The 23,700-nt window shown below is 40.4% G+C and overlaps 1 protein-coding gene across 1 annotated transcript in view; it reads right to left on the reverse strand.

Annotated features, from left to right (window-relative positions):
* Positions 1 to 23,700, reverse strand: part of LOC128659715 (zinc finger protein OZF) — a 50,766-nt gene that overhangs the window by 19,994 nt on the left and 7,072 nt on the right. Inside the window, exons 3-4 of the mRNA XM_053713289.1 lie at positions 21,641 to 21,754; positions 6,482 to 6,589 (exon numbers count right to left, since the gene is read on the reverse strand). Coding sequence (XP_053569264.1) covers positions 6,482 to 6,589; positions 21,641 to 21,754 — 222 coding nt within the window. The remainder of the gene's footprint in view (positions 1 to 6,481; positions 6,590 to 21,640; positions 21,755 to 23,700) is intronic.

The raw sequence follows: 23,700 nt of genomic DNA on the forward strand, positions 1-23,700 counted from the left end.
AGCAGGTAATAAGCCTCAAGGACATGGAATGAAACCCATTGTGTATAGCAGGTAATAAGCCTCAAGGATATGGCATGAAACCCATTGTGTATAGCAGGTAATAAGCCTCAATGACATGGAATGAAACCCATTGTGTATAGCAGGTAAAAAGCCTCAATGACATGGAATGAAACCCATTGTGTACAGCAGGTAATAAGCCTCAAGCACATGGAATGAAACCCATTGTGTATAGCAGGTAATAAGCCTCAAGGACAAGGAATGAAACCCATTGTGTATAGCAGGTAATAAGCCTCAAGGACAAGGAATGAAACCCATTGTGTATAGCAGGTAATACGCCTCAAGGACAAGGAATGAAACCTATTGTGCATAGCAGGTAATAAGCCTCAAGGACAATGAATGAAACCCATTGTGTATAGCAGGTAATAAGCCTCAAGGACAAGGAATGAAACCCATTGTGTATAGCAGGTAATAAGCCTCAAGGACATGGAATGAAACCCATTGTGTATAGCAGATAATAAGCCTCAAGGACATGGAATGAAACCAATTGTGTCTAGCAGGTAATAAGCCTCAAGGATAAGGAATGAAACCCATTGTGTATAGCAGGTAATAAGCCTCAAGGACAAGGAATGAAACCTATTGGGTATAGCAGGTAATAAGCCTCAAGGACATAGAATAAAACCCATTGTGTATAGCAGGTAATAAGCCTCAAGAACAAGGAATGAAACCCATTGTGTATATCAGATAATAAGTCTCAAGGACAAGGAATGAAACCCATTGTGTATAGCAGGTAATAAACCTCAAGGACATGGAATGAAACCCATTGTGTATAGCAGGTAATAACCCTCAAGAACAAGGAATGAAACCTATTGTGTATAGCAGGTAATTAGCCTCAAGCACAAGGAATGAAACCCATTGTGTATAGCAGGTAATTAGCCTCAAGCACAAGGAATGAAACCTATTGTGTATAGCAGGTAATAAGCCTCAAGGACAAGGAATGAAACCCATTGTGTATAGCAGGTAATAAGCTTCAAGAACAAGGAATGAAACCCATTGGGTATAGCAGGTAATAAGCCTCAAGGACATAGAATAAAACCCATTGTGTATAGCAGGTAATAAGCCTCAAGAACAAGGAATGAAACCCATTGTGTATATCAGATAATAAGTCTCAAGGACAAGGAATGAAACCCATTGTGTATAGCAGGTAATAAACCTCAAGGACATGGAATGAAACCCATTGTGTATAGCAGGTAATAACCCTCAAGAACAAGGAATGAAACCTATTGTGTATAGCAGGTAATTAGCCTCAAGCACAAGGAATGAAACCCATTGTGTATAGCAGGTAATAAGCCTCAAGAACAAGGAATGAAACCCATTGTGTATAGCAGGTAATTAGCCTCAAGGACAAGGAATGAAACCCATTGTGTATAGCAGGTAATAAGCCTCAAGAACAAGGAATGAAACCCATTGTGTATAGCAGGTAATTAGCCTCAAGGACAAGGAATGAAACCCATTGTGTATAGCAGGTAATAAGCCTCATCTACTTACAGACACCTGCAATATTAGTTTAATAAATAAAAATTGATTTACAGAATGTATTTATCACAAGACCTAACAATAAAGCCAATAACGGTAGTGCACAAGCTTTACAACTACTAGCCTGTGGGTTACGTGTAAGGACCAGATTTAAAAACAAATAAAATACGGTAGTTCTTCCCATTGCTATTAGTTCTAGATCCAGCTGTATCAGATATCTATATTACCCAAACAATCACAAAAATAGATCAACAGGTAATGCCCCAGAGTGATAATAATACAGAGTAAGAAAGGGCTTCGTGACAATGATCATCTAAAGATCTAAATAAGACTCATTCAGCAGCACTAGTTAGTTAGCAGGATACAAGGGTTACTAACCAGATCTGTACATATGTTATTTACCTGAGCCCCTGGGGTATAGTCTATATAATATGTACAATATTTACACCATACATAACAATTATTGTTCTGTTAGTTCCCCCTTCTTTAGTTTATTGTTTATAAAACTGGATGGATCTATGACTCTTAGTATGTCCTCCCAAGCACAGGAACTCAGGGGAAAGACATTGCAAGCTCTTGTTTCTTTTACTCATTCAGAGGAGCGACAGTGCAGGAGCCTCAAACTGGGATGTGACTACAGGACAGTGAGTCAGGCTAAACTGAGCTACAGAATCTAACACCTCAGACAAGTACGTATAGATCTGCATTAGTGAGGATACAGCCCTTGTTCTCTCTCTGACCTCTGCAGACAGCGCAGGAGCCTCACACTGGGATGTGACTACAGGACAGTGAGTCAGACTGAGCTACAGAATCTAACACCTCAGACAAGTATGTATAGATCTGCATTAGTGAGGGTACAGCCCTTGTTCTCTCTCTGACCTCTGCAGACAGTGCAGGAGCCTCACATTGGGATGTGACTACAGCACAGTGAGTCAGACTGAGCTACAGAATCTAACACCTCAGACAAGTACGTATAGATCTGCATTAGTGAGGGTACAGCCCTTGTTCTCTCTCTGACCTCTGCAGACAGCGCAGGAGCCTTACACTGGGATGTGACTACAGGACAGTGAGTCAGACTGAGCTACAGAATCTAACACCTCAGACAAGTACGTATAGATCTGCATTAGTGAGGGTACAGCCCTTGTTCTCTCTTTGACCTCTGCAGACAGTGCAGGAGCCTCACACTGGGATGTGACTACAGGACAGCGAGTCAGACTGAGCTACAGAATCTAACACCTCAGACAAGTACGTATAGATCTGTATTAGTGAGGATACTGCCCTTGTTCTCTCTCTGACCTCTGCAGACAGCGCAGGAGCCTCACACTGGGATGTGACTACAGGACAGTGAGTCAGACTGAGCTACAGAATCTAACACCTCAGACAAGTACGTATAGATCTGCATTAGTGAGGATACTGCCCTTGTTCTCTCTCTGACCTCTGCAGACAGCGCAGGAGCCTCACACTGGGATGTGACTACAGGACAGTGAGTCAGACTGAGCTACAGAATCTAACACCTCAGACAAGTACGTATAGATCTGCATTAGTGAGGGTACAGCCCTTGTTCTCTCTCTGACCTTTGCAGACAGCGCAGGAGCCTCACATTGGGATGTGACTACAGGACAGTGAGTCAGACTGAGCTACAGAATCTAACACCTCAGACAAGTACGTATAGATCTGCATTAGAGAGGGTACAGCCCTTGTTTTCTCTCTCTGACCTCTGCAGACAGTGCAGGAGCCTCACATTGGGATGTGACTACAGGACAGTGAGTCAGACTAAGCTACAGAATCTAACACCTCAGACAAGTAAGTATAGATCTGCATTAGCGAGGGTACAGCCCTTGTTCTCTCTGTGACCTCTGCAGACAGCGCAGGAGCCTCACACTGGGATGTGACTACAGGACAGTGAGTCAGGCTAAACTGAGCTACAGAATCTAACACCTCAGACAAGTACGTATAGATCTGCATTAGTGAGGGTACAGCCCTTGTTCTCTCTCGTACCTCTGCAGACAGCGCAGGAGCCTTACACTGGGATGTGACTACAGGACAGTGAGTCAGACTGAGCTACAGAATCTAACACCTCAGACAAGTACGTATAGATCTGCATTAGAGAGGGTACAGCCCTTGTTTTCTCTCTCTGACCTCTGCAGACAGTGCAGGAGCCTCACATTGGGATGTGACTACAGGACAGTGAGTCAGACTAAGCTAGAGAATCTAACACATCAGACAAGTACGTATAGATCTGCATTAGTGAGGGTACAGCCCTTGTTCTCTCTCAGACCTCTGCAGACAGTGCAAGAGCCTCACACTGGGATGTGACTACAGGACAGTGAGTCAGACTGAGCTACAGAATCTAACACCTCAGACAAGTACGTATAGATCTGCATTAGTGAGGGTACAGCCCTTGTTCTCTCTCTGACCTCTGCAGACAGTGCAAGAGCCTCACACTGGGATGTGACTACAGGACAGTGAGTCAGACTGAGCTACAGAATCTAACACCTCAGACAAGTACGTATAGATCTGCATTAGTGAGGATACTGCCCGTGTTCTCTCTCTGACCTCTGCAGACAGCGCAGGAGCCTCACACTGGGATGTGACTACAGGACAGTGAGTCAGACTGAGCTACAGAATCTAACACCTCAGACAAGTACGTATAGATCTGCATTAGAGAGGGTACAGCCCTTGTTTTCTCTCTCTGACCTCTGCAGACAGTGCAGGAGCCTCACATTGGGATGTGACTACAGGACAGTGAGTCAGACTAAGCTACAGAATCTAACACCTCAGACAAGTACGTATAGATCTGCATTAGCGAGGGTACAGCCCTTGTTCTCTCTCTGACCTCTGCAGACAGCGCAGGAGCCTCACACTGGGATGTGACTACAGGACAGTGAGTCAGGCTAAACTGAGCTACAGAATCTAACACCTCAGACAAGTACGTATAGATCTGCATTAGTGAGGGTACAGCCCTTGTTCTCTCTCTGACCTCTGCAGACAGCGCAGGAGCCTTACACTGGGATGTGACTACAGGACAGTGAGTCAGACTGAGCTACAGAATCTAACACCTCAGACAAGTACGTATAGATCTGCATTAGAGAGGGTACAGCCCTTGTTTTCTCTCTCTGACCTCTGCAGACAGTGCAGGAGCCTCACATTGGGATGTGACTACAGGACAGTGAGTCAGGCTAAACTGAGCTACAGAATCTAACACCTCAGACAAGTACGTATAGATCTGCATTAGTGAGGATACTGCCCTTGTTCTCTCTCTGACCTCTGCAGACAGCGCAGGAGCCTCACACTGGGATGTGACTACAGGACAGTGAGTCAGACTGAGCTACAGAATCTAACACCTCAGACAAGTACGTATAGATCTGCATTAGAGAGGGTACAGCCCTTGTTCTCTCTCTGACCTTTGCAGACAGCGCAGGAGCCTCACATTGGGATGTGACTACAGGACAGTGGGTCAGACTGAGCTACAGAATCTAACACCTCAGACAAGTACGTATAGATCTGCATTAGTGAGGGTACAGCCCTTGTTCTCTCTCGTACCTCTGCAGACAGCGCAGGAGCCTTACACTGGGATGTGACTACAGGACAGTGAGTCAGACTGAGCTACAGAATCTAACACCTCAGACAAGTACGTATAGATCTGCATTAGTGAGGGTACAGCCCTTGTTCTCTCTCTGACCTCTGCAGACAGCGCAGGAGCCTTACACTGGGATGTGACTACAGGACAGTGAGTCAGACTGAGCTACAGAATCTAACACCTCAGACAAGTACGTATAGATCTGCATTAGTGAGGGTACAGCCCTTGTTCTCTCTCTGACATCTGCAGACAGCGCAGGAGCCTTACACTGGGATGTGACTACAGGACAGTGAGTCAGACTGAGCTACAGAATCTAACACCTCAGACAAGTACGTATAGATCTGCATTAGAGAGGGTACAGCCCTTGTTTTCTCTCTCTGACCTCTGCAGACAGTGCAGGAGCCTCACATTGGGATGTGACTACAGGACAGTGAGTCAGACTGAGCTACAGAATCTAACACCTCAGACAAGTACGTATAGATCTGTATTAGTGAGGGTACAGCCCTTGTTCTCTCTCTGACCTATGCAGACAGCGCAGGAGCCTCACATTGGGATGTGACTACAGGACAGTGAGTCAGACTGAGCTACAGAATCTAACACCTCAGACAAGTACGTATAGATCTACATTAGTGAGGATACAGCCCTTGTTCTCTCTCTGACCTCTGCAGACAGCGCAGGAGCCTTACACTGGGATGTGACTACAGGACAGTGGGTCAGACTGAGCTACAGAATCTAACACCTCAGACAAGTACGTATAGATCTGCATTAATGAGGGTACAGCCCTTGTTCTCTCTCAGACCTCTGCAGACAGCGCAGGAGCCTTACACTGGGATGTGACTACAGGACAGTGAGTCAGACTGAGCTACAGAATCTAACACCTCAGACAAGTACGTATAGATCTGCATTAGTGAGGGTACAGCCCTTGTTCTCTCTCTGACCTCTGCAGACAGCGCAGGAGCCTCACACTGGGATGTGACTACAGGACAGTGAGTCAGACTGAGCTACAGAATCTAACACCTCAGACAAGTACGTATAGATCTGTATTAGTGAGGGTACTGCCCTTGTTCTCTCTCTGACCTCTGCAGACAACGCAGGAGCCTCACACTGGGATGTGACTACAGGACAGTGAGTCAGACTGAGCTACAGAATCTAAAACCTCAGACAACTACTTCTGGGTCTGGATTAGCAAGGATACTGCCCTTGTTCTCTCTCTGACCTCTGCAGTATTTATCCTTGCTCATCGTTTGTTAGAAGAATTAAATATAACTGTACACATTAACCTTTAGTTCTCCATAGAGAACTTGCAAATGTGTTTTTAGATAACTGTAACCACATAATGCAAAAAAAATAAGGTTAGAAGATTCTCACCATCAAAAATAACGGTTTCATATTCACACTTTATGGTGGTCCCATGGTCGTCTGAATCCAGTTCATCTTTCTTCATCTCTAAACTCTCTGGTACGTCCTCCGGAGAATCTGCAAATAGGGAATGGGAAATCCATGATGTATATCTGGCAGCAATGTAACCTACCGGAGTTCTGCTTTGGTGACATTAGTGATGCCACATTCTGGTCACCATCAAATCATGGCTATGAGAAAATCTTCTCCAAATCTAACAACCAGAACAAACACACACAGTGTCACACACTCACTCACACAGTGTCACACACTCACTCACACTCACATCCGTGAATATCGTCCAAAACAGTCAGGTTTTTTGTTATTTATCCCAAAAAAAATGTTTTCCTGTGCATCAGGGTGGATTTGATTTAAATCAGTAGCAGTAAGACTTGATATAAATCAATATAAATCGTGGTTTTCTACATAAAGGTTTCAAATTACGGAACATCTTATATACCATTAGAAATAAATAGATAAATCACTGAAATTAAATTATTTGGAGGTTAACTATCTCCAGTTTAATAAGTTCATATTCGATTGACTTTTCAGATGTACTTTATTGGAAGGAGAAAAATAACCATTAGCTTAATAATGACAATATAATTAGTTTGATTAAACTAAAACAATAACAATATATATCAGATTTACTGCTGGCCCCTCCCCTTATGTCCTTGTGCAGATCTATATCAGGTTTACTGCTGGCCCCTCCCCTTATATCCTTGTGCAGATCTAAATCAGGTTTACTGCTGGCCCCTCCCCTTATATCCTTGTGCAGATCTATATCAGGTTTACTGCTGGCCCCTCCCCTTATATCCTTGTGCAGATCTTTATCAGGTTTACTGCTGGCCCCTCCCCTTATATCCATGTGCAGATCTATATCAGGTTTACTGCTGGCCCCTCCCCTTATATCCTTGTGCAGATCTATATCAGGTTTACTGCTGGCCCCTCCCCTTATATCCTTGTGCAGATCTTTATCAGGTTTACTGCTGGCCCCTCCCCTTATATCCATGTGCAGATCTATATCAGGTTTACTGCTGGCCCCTCCCCTTATATCCATGTGCAGATCTATATCAGGTTTACTGCTGGCCCCTCCTCTTATGTCCTTGTGCAGATCTATATAAGGTTTACTGCGCCCCTCCCCTTATGTCCTTGTGCAGATCTATATGATGTTTACTGCTGGCCCCTCCCCTTATGTCCTTGTGCAGATCTATATCAGGTTTACTGCTGGCCCCTTGCCTTATGTCCTTGTGCAGATCTATATTATGTTTACTGCTGGCCCTTCCCCTTATGTCCTTGTGCAGATCTATATCAGATAAACAATGAAAGTTACCTTGTATTGGGACAAATTGCAGCCGCAGGGTGTGTGCAGGTAAAAATTGATGTCTTTATTGTAAGATCATAAACAGGGTGTCAAACAAACTCAGGGGTACATTGAAACAATGGCAAACGTCCGACGCGTTTCCTGCCCGGAGGCACTTCGTCAGGGACTTAACTTGTATAGACATTAAACAACTTAAAAAGGCTTGCCTACCTACGTCACAATGAGAGCACCTGTGAACTGCAATTAAAGGGACAGAATAGTACTGCCTATGGTAACGGATTTATGCTTGGTCAAAATGAGAACCATTTTAATAGGCTCAACATAAAATAAGATTGGATTCTCAGTAATCAATGTATATGAATCTTGTATCGATGTGAATTACTTTTAAGAATACAATGTAAAATATAAACATATAATGACCGTGCTAGCGTGTTGTTAATTGTATCAGTACACAGTTGATAAGGTGTTAAAATAAAATGTTGAAATGAAATAACATAATATAACATTGCTCCGTAGGTAGACAAAATGAATATCAAATAAAAATAAGTTGAAAAGAAAAACATTAAATAAAATATCTAAACTAATTGTTATAACAATGTACTGCAGACTCTCAGAGGAAATAAGAGTTAATTTCTAGTATCAAACTTTCAAAGAGTACGATAAGTAAAATCTCATACGTATTTTCAATAACATTAGTAAGATACACGTACACTATATTAGTACCAGGGATAAAGTTATATGCATGTAGCAGATAACTAAGAATGGGAAATACTTAAACAGAAACAGCTTTTGATACATTTGACAGTTGTTATTTTGTCAATCCCTCCATTAGCTTCGATGTTAAGTTACATAGAGCATTAGAACACAAAAGACAAGGAATGTGACTTCAAGAAAAAAATATATATATGATGTTAAATTTCAGATTTTAAATGAAGTAAAGTGAAAGACCAATAATGGTGGTGATCAAATAAATCTACATTCTAATCCTAGTGATGCGACACTGATACTTTCAATGTGGAATACAAAATAAAATAAACCTCTTATTGAGGTTGTATAAAAATGTGATGCTAAACTAAATATAATAGTGATGATTCGTGCTTTTTAATTTATACTTGTTATTTTTGTTTTCACCCTTTCGAAGCATGAAATTGATTAAAAATTCTTTTCACAATTTTCAAATGCTGTGTTGCTGTTCTTTATTTCTATGCCTCATGTAATACCTATATAGGTGACATTATAACTAACTCTTAAGAAAAAGCTAAATGTGTGTGACAAGTGCACAAAATCTTCGTTTCTTGCTCATGAAAATAATGCTCTATAGTAATAATGAACTAGTTTAAGCTAATGGGGACTAATGTTACTTTTAAAAGGTATAAACAAACATAGGAGAAAAGGGTTAAGAACTGTCGATGGTATTTCTTTGGTAAACAGTTTGAAATGTTAATACACATTAAAGAAAACCATTAATCTACAAAATATCTGAGATCAGTAATTTTATTAATGCCATTTGGTGCTCCTGTTAATAGATTAAAAATCCAAAAGGCTTCTTTTCTGTTTAGTGTGGCAGACCTATCTCCCCCTCTAATGTCATGAGGGGCGTGGTCAATGCCTTGAAAACTGAACATTCTCTTTAAATTAGTATCGTTAACAGTAATGCCTAGAGATATAAAGTGGCTGGCAAAGTGTTTGGCTACTGGAGTAGAGGGCGGATCATGTTTGATAGAGAGTAAGTGCTCCCTGATCCTGTCCTTCAGAAACCTCGTCGTCCTACCTACGTATTGCTTGTGACAGATATTGCAACTTATTAAATAAACCACGAACTTAGAATTGCAGTTCAGTCTAAACCTAATGTCAAAACAGTTGCCAGTGGCTGTGGACCTAAACTCATTGCCAGGGACTACAAACTCACAGCTCTTGCAAGGAGTTTTCCTGCATCTAAAAAATCCAACTTCCGGCAGGAGCCAGGAAGAACTAGCTTTTGTCGAAAAATCTCTACCTAGGTAGTTTCCAAGCGTTGTGGCTTTTTTGCTGACAACCCTGATGCCCTGGTTCTGTAACGAATCATGTAACAATGCATCTCTGTCTAAGACAGGCAAATATTTCCTGATGATGTTATTAATGCGATTGAATTGTCTACTATAGCGGGTTGAAAAAGTTATAGGAGATTTAAAGCATTTTTTGTCTCGATGTTTATCTTTTGGGGTATCTTGCAACAGAGTATCCCTATGCATAAGTTCCACTTCTTTACTAACTTTTTCTAGTAAGCTAATGTCATATCCCCTAATTTGTAAACGCTGTGTAAGAGATGAGGCTTGTTCTTTGTATGTATTAATATTGGTACAGTTACGTCTGAGACGCATATATTGTCCCTTGGGAATGGCCATCTTAAGATGTACTGGATGGTGAGAGTCAGCTCGTAAAATTGTGTTGCCAGATGTGGGTTTTCTGAATGTGGAGGTAAGGACTGAGTGAGATAAAGTGTCTAACGTTAATGTGATATCTAAAAATGAAATACTGTGTTTAGATGCGGTATAAGTAAATCCCAAGTTATAGCGGTTTGCATTGAGATATTCTAAGAATGGAGGTATGGAGTTTATATCTCCACTCCATACTATTACAAGGTCATCAATAAATCTTCGGTAGAACTTTATCTGAGACCTGAAAGGATTGGTATGATGAAATATTTTCTGAAATTCGAAATTGGTTAGGTATAGATTTGCATATGATGGTGCAAACTTTGCACCCATAGCGGTGCCTTGATTTTGAACATAGTGTGTGCCTTCAAATGTGAAGTTATTGTGATTCAAAAGAAAATTTGCACCATCACATACAAATCCAATAAACTTGTCATCATATGTAGTGTACATCTTTAACATGGCTTTTAAGGCCTCTATGCCTAGGTTATGGGGTATACAAGAATATAGTGATGTGACATCAATGGTAAGTAAAGTGTCATCCTCATTAATATGTAAACAATTTAAAAGCCTCAACAGATGTTTGGTATCACGAAGGTATGCTGGGGTTATCTGGACAATCGGCTGAAGAACCGTATCAATGAAAGACCCCAATTTTTCTCCAAGGGAGCCCACACCGGAAATGATAGGGCGCCTGTTACTAGCTACATGATATCTACTCAGTATCAGCCATTGTACTTTATTTGCTTGGAATCAGTGGTTTACTTACAAAGTGCAGCATCTGCATCTGTTTGTGTTTTCAGATCTATATCAGGTTTACTGCTGGCCCCTTGCCTTATGTCCTTGTGCAGATCTATATCAGGTTTACTGCTGGACCCTCCCCTTATGTCCTTGTGCAGATCTATATCAGGTTTACTGCTGGCCCCTTGCCTTATGTCCTTGTGCAGATCTATATCATGTTGGCCCCTCCCCTTATGTCCTTGTGCAGATCTATATCATGCTGGCCCCTCCCCTTATGTCCTTGTGCAGATCTATATCATGTTGGCCCCTCCCCTTATGTCCTTGTGCAGATCTATATCATGCTGGCCCCTCCCCTTATGTCCTTGTGCAGATCTATATCATGTTGGCCCCTCCCCTTATGTCCTTGTGCAGATCTATTCCGCTCTAAACAATCTTCTATTCAGTGAGCTTCTTAAGACTTAGTATGGGGATGATTCTGTGTACATAGATGTGCAGGGGAGCAATGGCATTAAAGGGACAGTAAAGTAAAAAATAAACGCAAATGATTTAGAACATATAATGTTAAACAACTTTCCAATGTACTCATCTAATTTGCTTCTCTTTGTATCTATTGTTGAAAAACATCGGTAGGCTCAGAAGCAATGCACTAATACGAGCTGTCTCATCTAATATGTTCAGCTAGCTCCCAGTAGAGAATTGCTATCCTTCAATAAAGGATACAAAGAGAATGAAGAACATTTGATACAAATAAAAAGTACATCTGAATCATGAAAGAAAAATAATAACGTTGGGGTTATATTAAGGACCAGTAAATGCAGTAGATTTGCATAAACAACAAAAGCAAGATAATAAGACAATGCAATAGCACTTAAAGGGACATTAAACACTGTGAAATGGTAATATAAAATGATAAATCGTATAAATAAAAAAAAGCTCTGCAATATACTTATATTATTTATTTTGTGCCCTTTTACTCCAATTCCATTCTGACATTGTGAGCTTTTCAGTTCCTGTTAGAAATGGAAGTGCAGAACTCTGTTAAATCCAGCACAACCATTGGCTGCTCACTTTAGTGACCTATTTATAACTGTCCCTAATTGGCCACAGCAGAGAAGGTAACCTAAGTTACAACATGGCAGCTCCCACTAAAACTTTACACTTATTTTGTCAACTAATGAAACGTTAAAAAATACATCAACAAGTTATTCTCAGACTAATCTTTTCTTTTAATGCATCATTATATCTAGCATTTATTTAGTGTTTAATGTCCCTTTAATCTGAACTAAGTAGTAGATTCTGACAAATTTCAAAGTTATGTCTATTTCAACTCCTGTATCATGTGATAGCCATCAGCCAATTACAAGTGCTGGTGACTCAAAAAGTGTACATATAAAAACACTGCACATTTTGTTTATGGAAGTAAATTGGAAAGTTGTTTCAAATCCCATGCTCTATCTGAATCATGAAATCATGATACATTGTGACTTGAGTGTCCCTTTAAAGGGTCTATATCGTAATTCTCACGTTTATTGTATAATATCTTGCTGTGAAGAAAGGACATGCTAGTTCTACAGACACACAAAACTACAAAACCTTTAATATGTGTTTATATCTTCTACACAGAAAAATATGCCCAAAATTAACAAATAAACAGCCTTCTGCTATATAAATAAAAACTAATCCTCATTTCAGGATAAATAACATTTGTATTATAATGTTTTCTAAATAGAAACTATATTTAGATATTTTTCATCAAAAATGCATTTTATTTTAAAAAACAATCCTATTTAAACAAAATATATCTGATTTTTTTTTAAATAAATGATTCATTTGTATCCACCCTAGTAGTTACAGTCCTAGTGAGGTTTATGCAGATCCCTCGCCATAGCTTGAGTTTACTGCAATCATTACGTGCGCGCTTACAGTCTGATTTAGTGTAAGTCTATTCATTTGTGGTGTCTAGTAAAACCTACTTTATATTTGTTTATTCTTTTAAAAACATAATTTATGCTTATTAGATAAATTCCTTTCCTTCCAGATAGGGAGAGTCCACGGCTTCATTCTTTACTGTTGGGAAATACAACACCTGGCCACCAGGAGGAGGCAAAGACACCCCAGCCAAAGGCTTAACTATCCCTCCCACTTCCTCATTGCCCCAGTCATTCTGCCGAGGGAGCAAGGAAAAGTAGGAGAAACATTAGGGTATAATGGTGCCAGAAGAATAAAATAAATAATAGGGGACCGCCCATAGACAAGAAAAAACGTGCAGGGGCCGTGGACTCTCCCTATCCGGAAGGAAAGGAATTTATCTGGTAAGCATAAATTATGTTTTCCTTCCTAAGATAGGGAGGGTCCACGGCTTCATTCCTTACTGTTGAGAAAACTATACCCAAGCTCCAGAGGACACTGAATGAATAACGGGAGGGAACAAAAAGATAGAGGCGGACCCTATTCTGAGAGCACCACAGCCTGCAAAACTTTTCTCCCGAAAGCTGCTTCAGCCAAAGCGAAAACATCAAACAAATCTGATCCATAGAGGCCTCGTTCTTAAAGGCCCAAGAGGAAGCCACTGCTCTAGTGGAATGAGCCGCTGTCCCATAAGCTGAGGGGATGACACTCCTTAACCAAAAATATAGGGAAGGCGAAGTAGCCTTCTGCCCCTTTACGCCTCCCCGAATCAACAACAAACAAAGAGGAATATTGTCTAAACTTCTTTTGTAGCCTGAAGATAGAACTTCAAGGCGCAAACCACATCCAACTTATTAAGTAAGCGTTCCTTCGATGAAGATGGATTAGGACACAAGGAAGGAACCACAATCTTCTTGATTGATGTTGCGATCCGACACAACCTTAGGAAGAAAACCCAATTTCGTACCTAAAAGTGCCTTATCTGCATGAAAAATCAGATAAGGGGGCTCACATTGCAAAACAGAGATCTCAGAAACTCTGCGTGCAGAGGCACAATAGCCAATAAAGAGAGAAACTTGCAAGATAACAATTTAATGTCAACGGAATGCAGAGGCTCAATTGGAACCTGTTGCGAAACCAGAAGAACAAGATTTAGGCACCAAGGAGGAGCCCCAGATCTAAACACAGGTCTGATCCTAATCAGAACCTTAACAAAGGACTGCACGTCTGGAAACTTAGCCAGTCTCTTGTGCAATAAAACCGACAGGGCCGAAATCTGTCCCCTCAGGGAACTAACAGACAGGCCCTTATCCAGCCCATCCTGGAAAAAAGATAAGATCCTGGCAACCTTAACTCTGTGCCAGGAAAAACCACGCTCATCACACCAGAATAAGTAGGTCCTCCACACCTTGTGGTAGATACGCAGAGTAACTGGTTTACGAGCTTGAAAAAGAGTATCAATGACATTCTCAGAGAAACCTCTCTTGGCTAAAACTAAGCATTCAATATCCACGCAGTCAGCCTCAGAGAATGTAGATTTTGATGAACAGATGGACCTTGTATCAGCAGGTCTCTGCGACAAGGTAACTTCCATGGAGGAGATGAGCACATCCCTACTAGATCCGCAAACCACGTCCTTCGCGGCCACGAAGGAGCAATCAGGATTACTGATACACGCTCCTGCTTGATGCGGGCCACCACTCAAGGAAAAAGCGGTAATGGAGAAAAAAGATATATGGAGTTTGAACCTCCAGGGCACTGCTAGTGCATCTATTGGATCTGCTTGGGGATCCCTCGACCTTGACCCGTACCTGGGTAGCTTGGTATTGAGACAGGACGCCATGAGATCTAGCTCCGGCATCCCCCACTTGCTGCATATCTCTGCGAACACCTCGGGATGGAGAGACCATTTCCCTGGATGGAAGGATTGCCTGCTGAGAAATTCTGCCTTCCAGTGTTCCACACCCGAAATGTGGATCGCCGACAGCGAACAGCTGTGGGCCTCCGCACACTGCAGAATCTGAGATACTTTCTTCATCGCCATGGAACTTCTCGTACCCCATAATGGTTGGTGTAAGCCACCGAGGTTATATTGTCTGATTGGAATCTGAAAAACTGTGACGAAACACAGAAGTGGCCAATCATTCGAAGCCTTAAAGATTGACTGTAGCTCTAAAATACAGATCGGGAGGGAGGACTCCACCTGAGTCCACAACCCTTGTGCCTTCCTGGCACCCCAAACAGCTCCCCATCTGGATAGGCTTGCGTCAGTAGTCAGTTTTTGATAGGTGTTGTTTAAAACTTTTTTGCACTGCCTTTTTTGGGTAAGCCCTTTCCCCTATGATATTTTCCCCAAAATATCTGGTTTAGGTGTGCCGGAGAAGTGTGAGTTTAGGAGTAGGGGCGCAATTGAATGCTTATACCCTTGTAAAATTAGGATAAAAAGAATTTTTTAATGTAGTGAGGAAAAAATATATACTCTCAGTCCTATAACATATTGTAGAATATATTTATTAATTACAAGAAGTCAGATATAGCTATACTAAACATTAAAACACATATGTGTTTGTGCCCTTAGATGGCACGTCTGTAGATGAACCTATGGAGGTTTAGGCAAGTATTTGATACGTTTAGATGTTGGATTTTTATATATTGTAAACCTGCTATAGGAACAAATATTTGATTTTAAGGACTAGTCTACGTGTTGGACCTAGTACATTGGATACCTAGTGCAATATCATAAAAAAGTCATAAAAACAACAAAAAAGCATTAACGCATTAGTATAGGATTATAAAAGTAGTTGATGATTATAAAAGTAGTTGATAACGTATTGCTATTGCTAAAACATATGACAATATAAATGTGATAATGTAAAAAATGATAGTAAGAATATTCTCTAAAAAATTAGTTCATAATGCCTTGAAATATATCGAAAAAGATCGCAGAAAGGAGATGCTGAACAAAGGTTGTGGTCGGCCGACCAGTTTAAAAGTTAGCAATAATAAAATTAGGGAGATGCTGCCCAAAGATTGTTTTTGTGGTTACCACCGGTGGTTTTTTTTGGTGTAATTAATTTGACAAGTTTTTAAAAGTCTTTGTATGAAAAGTATCCACTTTGTCACTTGTTAATAAAAAGTATTTCTTTGAGATGAAATGTATCTAGATTAGTATAATGTTGCGTGCTGTTATTTTGTGTGCTGTTATTTTGTATACTCCTCTTTTTGCGTCAGTAGTCACAATCTCCCAGGATCGTCTTAAGAAGCATGTCCCTCGGGACAAATGATCTGGACAGAGCCACCAATAGAGCAATTCTCTCAACCAGTTTAATACAATCTGTTGAGACAGATCTAAATGATCGTCGTTCCACTGCCTCGGCATGCACAATTGTAAAGGTCTGAGATGGAACTGGCAAAAGGAATGATGTCCATCCAGGACACCATGAGACCAATCACCTCCATACACTGAGCCACAGAGGGACTTAAGGAGGTCCGGAGGGCAAGACATGCCAAAGTTAGCTTGCAACGTCTCTGGTCTGTTAGAAATATCTTCATGGATATGGAGTCTATTATAGTACCCAGGAATTCCTCCCTGGTTCTTGGGATAAGAGAACTCTTTTCCAAGTTTATCTTCCATCCATGTGATCGAAGAAGACTGAGAATGGACTCAGATAATTCTTCTGCAAGACAAAAGGATGGTGCTTGCACCAGAATATCGTCCAAGTACGGGGCTACTACAATACCCTGAGTTCTGGCAACTGCTAGAAGAGCCCCCATAAGGATTCTTGGAGCAGTAGCTAGGCCAAACGAAAGGGCAATGAACTGGAAGTGCTGGTCCAGGAATGCAAACCTCAGGAACTGAAAGTGTTCCCTGTGGATTGGAACATGAAGGTAAGCGTCCTTCAGATCTATAGTGGTCATAAACTGGCCTTCCTGAATTAAAAAAAGGATGGTCTTTATGTCTCCATCTTGAAGGAAGGGACACTGAGACATCTGTTTAAGCACTTTAGGTCCAGAATTGTGCGGAAAGTTCCCTCCTTCTTTGGGACCACGAAAACGTTTTAATAAAACCCCAAACTTATTTCTTTGATAGGCACCGGGACAACTCCTCAGGAGGATAGATCCTGAACGCACCCTAGAAAGGCATCCCTCTTTCTGGTCTGGTAGACAGTATCGAGAGAATTAGGTCTAGATCATGTCCGACAGACCTCGCTGAATGCGGAGAGCAATGCACTCTCTGTATTCAGCATTGCACCAGCAGCTCTTGTGAGCTGCTGGTGCAACGCCGCCCCCCTGCAGATTCGCAGCCAATCAGCCGCCAGCTGGGTGTCAATCAACCTGATCGGGTTGAATTGCAGCGATGTCTGTCCGCCTGCAGGCTCGCCAGAAACACGGGCCCTTAAGCTCCATCCGGAGCTTGATAAATGGGCCCAAAGACTTCAACCAGAGCGCCCGGTGGGCTAGGACCGCAAAGCAAGAGGCCTTTACATTTAGGCGAATAATTTGCATGTTCGCATTACATATAAAAGAATAAGCAATTCTCAGAGATTTTATTCTGTCTTGAATATTCTTGAGGGGAGACTCCACCTCAATGAGTTGACAAAAAGTCGCACCAGTAGGTAAACGCTGCCGGTTGAAACAAAAATCTTTTATGCTGAAACATCTTTCTCAGAAAGGTTTTCATTTTATTATCCATCGGCTCTCTGAACGAAAAACAATTTTCAAGAGGTATAGTAGTACGTTTAGCAAGTATAGAAATAGCACCATCGACCTTAGGAATGGAGCCCCACAAATCCAGTTGAGAGTCCGGGACCGGGAACAACTTTTTAAAAGTAGACGAGGGGGAAAAGGAAGAACCAATTCTTTCCCATTCGTTCTTAATGTTTGCCATCTTCACCGGCACAGGAAAAGTCAAAAGCTAAATACATCTTAACCGGCACAGGAAAAGTCAAAGCTAAATCTGATAAATATTTAGATGACCCCGGGTCAGGAGAGCTATGTTTAACCTTTCTGTTAGAGCAAGGTAATGTACTGAGGGCCGCAGACAACGCCGTTTGTAACTGTGCGGCAAAGTCCGCAGGAAGAAGGGTAGTAATCTCAAATGTCAGTATATTTATAAGAATCTTAGCATTTACTCTCCAAATAATATGTTAGTATATGGCCGGGTTATAACTGATATATTTAACAATCTTTCTTTAAACTAAACCCACAATCAAACATTTGCTAAGACAATAAAATTAATCTAAATATCTGAATTATTTATTATTAGTAAATAACTATGAACACATTGATATATATATATATATATATATATATAATTGTAAGGATCAAAATAGGAGTCAATATGATATGCGTTAAAACAAAAACTATTTAAAATATGCTATGCAAAGCTCATGCAAATTTATCTTTAAAACCAGCCTTACTCACAATTGAATTTCATTCAGTTAACACAATGAGGCTAAATATAAACCACTAAACATTCAGACTGGCACAATTCTAAACAGTGCTTAAATCAAACAATAGGTCAATATATGTATACTCAGCTATTTAGTTAAAATTTGATTCTAATACAATTCTAACTTGGATACTAAAGTACATATATTCTTAATATGAACAGTTATTTAAATGTCTATTTATTTAGATTGGAGCAATTCTTATTTGCTTATAATTAAAACCAATTCTAAGATAACTATATATATATATCCAATATTTTGCACAGATGAATTATTTAGCATGCAAGATACAAATTTAGCCTTATACCAGATTATGAGCACAGTTAAAATACTGAGTGCTCTTTAAATTTATTTGCTATAGCAATCTCTTAATACATTACCAAGATGATATTCAGCTTCAAGACTTGTCCCACCTCATATAAAAATAAGTGCAATTGCAATTGGTAAGAGAAAGTATGGCTTACTTTTCTTATAGCTTGACTGTATCCCATGCACAATTTTCAGTCAGTTTTTGCAAAGAAAAATCTGCAGCCAGTCTCCTTTCCTTTCCTGCATACAACGTATATATTTTAATCATAGGTGTGGAATATGGGTGGCCTTTCGGAACCTGCTTTGTTATTGACCCTTACGAAGCTGATCATCCCATTGGTTCAGTATATATTGTTGTTATGGAAAAATCTCTTAACTGCTATACTGGGTTCTGGCCACTCGGGGGCAGCAGACATACAACACAGCAATACATTTAACCACATTTCTAAACATTTTTAACAACTTAATTATTCTTATAAAATGATTATTTAATCAGACCATAACTTTTTTTCATCAATCACATACAACCCCAATTATAGATGGGTAGTATCAGATCATTTCTCTGATTATTCTGATACCAAATATGTTATATTATTAACATTGTATTATATTAAAGTAACTTATATTGCTAACTATTCAAGATTTATAACATTTAAAGTCCTAACATTGCATTCATGCAAATACAGCAATTATTTCACATTTTACAATTTCTGCATATATGAATTGATGCCTGCAATAGAAATGGAAATAATTGATTTAAGCATTCATATGTCTAATTGCAACATTATTAACCCCTTAAGGACCAGCGACGTACCCTGTATGTCGCTGGCCTTTTTTTGAGACTTGATTGTTTTATAGCGTGGTCTTGCCACCAGCATTGAGACTGCTCTATTCCATAAAGCCTGCTGGAGGGATGGAATTAATAGCGTGTTCTTGCTAGACTTGTGCTATTATGTCCTGAAAAAACCCTTAACGACCAGTGACAAACAGGGTACATTGTGGTCATTAAGGGGATAATGTAGTTATTATTCAATACAACAATTATTTATTTAATATAATGTGTTTCAGTACAACATATATATACATATATGGGTTATTTGAATTATTTCAAACATACTTGAAACTACTGGCATCATTCCTCTTGCAAAAAAAAAAAGTATTTATTTTTATTTGTGTCATCTTCCCCCCAGCCGTATGTCTGCAATATGTCTTCAAATGTCAGAGATTCAGTGAGATAGAACTGTTGTCATTACACGTGTCTGCAGCACATGTCTTCCTTTGAAATCACAAAGATTTAGGTGACAAATGCCAGAGGGTCCTTGAGCACATCCTCCACTCAAAACACAGACTATTTGCTCTAAATAATCAAGGGGTTTCCTGTAATTTCAGTACTATGCTTATCCAACTATTTAAGATTTTATCCTCTCTCTCATCACCAAATGTCTTAGAGCCATACAACTCTGCATATATAGTCAAATGAACAGGGTCACTGAGTTATAGTTCCTTTAGGAAAATGTTTGTGTGCTTGACACAGCAGGAGGGCGTGCATCAAAGCTATGCTATCTTTCAATCATGATAAACGTGCTTCCACCTAGCCAAAATCATCTTGTAGGGGGTTTTGAGTTAAATCCTGACATCAGAATTTTTATTTCACAGCACATCTGAGAAAATAGACGGCCTCATATATACACACATCCTTTTCATATTATTTTCATTTATATATATATTAGTATATATACATATGTCATTGACCTGTACCCTGACACACAGGAGACACCAAGTCCTAAGAGGTAGATGGCACAGAGGGACTAAGAGCCTTAGCAGGCTTGTCTCCCTTCTTAGACTTTATAACGGTGTGAAGGTATGTGGAACATAATTGAGTGGGCGAGAAAACCACGGCCTCCTCACAATACAAACAGGTATTATTTAGTACAGAAGGAGTACCTTTTAACATGTCAGAGTCCTCCATAGCTCAGGTTATACCCACAGAAGGACACAAATAAAATCTTTTTTATTATAGAAAACTGCACCATAATACTCCCAATGGCTGGGGCATTCACCACCTCCTAGACCCAGACAGCTAACAGAGGAAACACTCTCCTCAGGTTCAAGTCTCAACCTGAATGGAGGAAATGAACATAGACCACAAGTACAGCAAGTAATAGGAACTGTGCAACACTTTTGAAAAAGAAAGTGAAACTTAAAAGTGAAACCTGTTTGTTCCAGCCAAAAACACACAGTCTATCAGCCCAGGAAAAAAAATCACACAAAGCAGCATGTAAATAATTAATTCACCGATTAATTAACTCCAACTGTTCAAAAAAAACCCTTCAGGGGATATTTACCCTGGGTCATATTAAGGTATAAAGGAGCCACACGGTGACCCTGTTATAGCGTTTTATGTGTAAAAAATGAAATGATCTTACCTCCAGGATCCATGCTGTGGAACAGAACACAGCCTCTCAAGTGTGCCAGTCTTATAGCAGCTCTCTTGACATGGACTTGAGTGAAAAAAGCAGGTAGTGAAACTCGTCAACAAGGATTGCTTAGGAGCTATTAGCAGTAGTCTGGATGGGTTCTCAGAAAAACTTTCCCTGCATCTCCAGACTCTAACTTTCATCAATACTCTCACTGAGAGGTTGACATGACTACTTAAAATTCCAGTCCTATCTTGAAGGGCAGATACCCTTTTTCAGGACTCTCCAAATCTTTTGACACTTCTCTGCCACCTCCTAACGTGACGAAAGCCAAAGAATGACTGGGGTAATGAGGAAGTGGGAGGGATATTTAAACCTTTGGCTGGGGTGTCTTTACCTCCTCCTGGTGGCCAGGTATTGTATTTCCCAACATTAAGCCATGGACTCTTCCTATCTTAGGTAAGAAATTTGATTTTTTTTATATTTAATAGGTTTTCAAAAAAAAAAAAAAAAAAACCCTGATAAGAAAACACCAGTATGTGACAATTATATCATAAACCTCTCACCATCATCAGTGGATGGGTCGTATTCACACTTTATGATGGTCAAAAGACCTTCAGTGTGCTCCTTGTCTTTCTCCGACTTCACCTCTAAACTCTCCTGTACGACCACTGGAGAACCTGTAAACAGAGAATTGTAAAGTCATCATGTACAGCTGGTAATGGTGCTGTATCACCTATAATATTAGTGTAATAAATACAGATCTGATGTCTGGAGAACCTGTAAACAAGGAATGGTAAAGTCATCATGTACAGCCGGTAGTGGTGCTGTATCACCCTATAATATTAGTGTAATAAATACAGATCTGATGACTGGAGAACCTGTAAACAAGGAATGGTAAAGTCATCATGTACAGCCGGTAGTGGTGCTGTATCACCCTATAATATTAGTGTAATAAATACAGATCTGATGACTGGAGAACCTGTAATCAAGGAATGGTAAAGTCATCATGTACAGCCGGTAGTGGTGCTGTATCACCTATACTATTAGTGTAATAAATACAGATCTGATGACTGGAGAACCTGTAAACAAGGAATGGTAAAGTCATCATGTACAGCCGGTAGTGGTGCTGTATTACCTATATTATTAGTGTAATAAATACAGATCTGATGACTGGAGAACCTGTAAACAAGGAATGGTTAAGTCATCATGTACAGCCGGTAGTGGTGCTGTATCACCCTATAATATTAGTGTAATAAATACAGATCTGATGACTGGAGAACCTGTAAACAAGGAATGGTAAAGTCATCATGTACAGCCGGTAGTGGTGCTGTATCACCCTATAATATTAGTGTAATAAATACAGATCTGATGACTGGAGAACCTGTAAACAAGGAATGGTAAAGTCATCATGTACAGCCGGTAGTGGTGCTGTATCACCTATAATATTAGTGTAATAAATACAGATCTGATGACTGGAGAACCTGTAAACAAGGTATGGTAAAGTCATCATGTACAGCCGGTAGTGGTGCTGTATCACCTATAATATTAGTGTAATAAATACAGATCTGATGACTGGAGAACCTGTAAACAAGGTATGGTAAAGTCATCATGTACAGCCGGTAGTGGTGCTGTATCACCTATAATATTAGTGTAATAAATACAGATCTGATGACTGGAGAACCTGTAAACAAGGTATGGTAAAGTCATCATGTACAGCCGGTAGTGGTGCTGTATCACCCTATAATATTAGTGTAATAAATACAGATCTGATGACTGGAGAACCTGTAAACAAGGAATGGTAAAGTCATCATGTACAGCCGGTAGTGGTGCTGTATCACCCTATAATATTAGTGTAATAAATACAGATCTGATGACTGGAGAACCTGTAAACAAGGAATGGTAAAGTCATCATGTACAGCCGGTAGTGGTGCTGTATCACCTATAATATTAGTGTAATAAATACAGATCTAATGACTGGAGAACCTGTAAACAAGGAATGGTAAAGTCATCATGTACAGCCGGTAGTGGTGCTGTATCACCTATAATATTAGTGTAATAAATACAGATCTGATGACGGGAGAACCTGTAAACAAGGAATGGTAAAGTCATCATGTACAGCCGGTAGTGGTGCTGTATCACCCTATAATATTAGTGTAATAAATACAGATCTGATGACTGGAGAACCTGTAAACAAGGAATGGGAAAGTCATCATGTACAACCGGTAGTGGTGCTGTATCACCCTGAAAAGGGCATTTGTTTGGGCATTGCCCTTAAAAGGGCATTTAGCTCTTTTACTGCCCATCCCTAATCTAAATAAAACAACACCCCCCCAAAAAAACTTAAAAAAACCCTTAGTCTAACCCCCAGGTTGGTACCCTCCGTTCCTGAAGTCCGGTGGAGAAGGTCCTGTTCCAGGCCGTGAAGTCTTCTTCCAAACAGCGACCTCTTCTTTCTTCTTCCAGGAACAACCCAGCGCAGAGCGGAGGGCGGTGCTGAAGACCGGAGACTCTGGAACTGAAGACCGGCAACCGTGGAGCCATGGAGAGTGGAGGATCCTCTTCGTACGATCGCCGCCGTACACTGAAAAGTGAATTCAAGGTAAGCAATAAAATCTTCAAATTC

This window comes from Bombina bombina, chromosome 5 (genome assembly GCF_027579735.1).
Source record: "Bombina bombina isolate aBomBom1 chromosome 5, aBomBom1.pri, whole genome shotgun sequence".
NCBI classification, from domain to species: domain Eukaryota; kingdom Metazoa; phylum Chordata; class Amphibia; order Anura; family Bombinatoridae; genus Bombina; species Bombina bombina.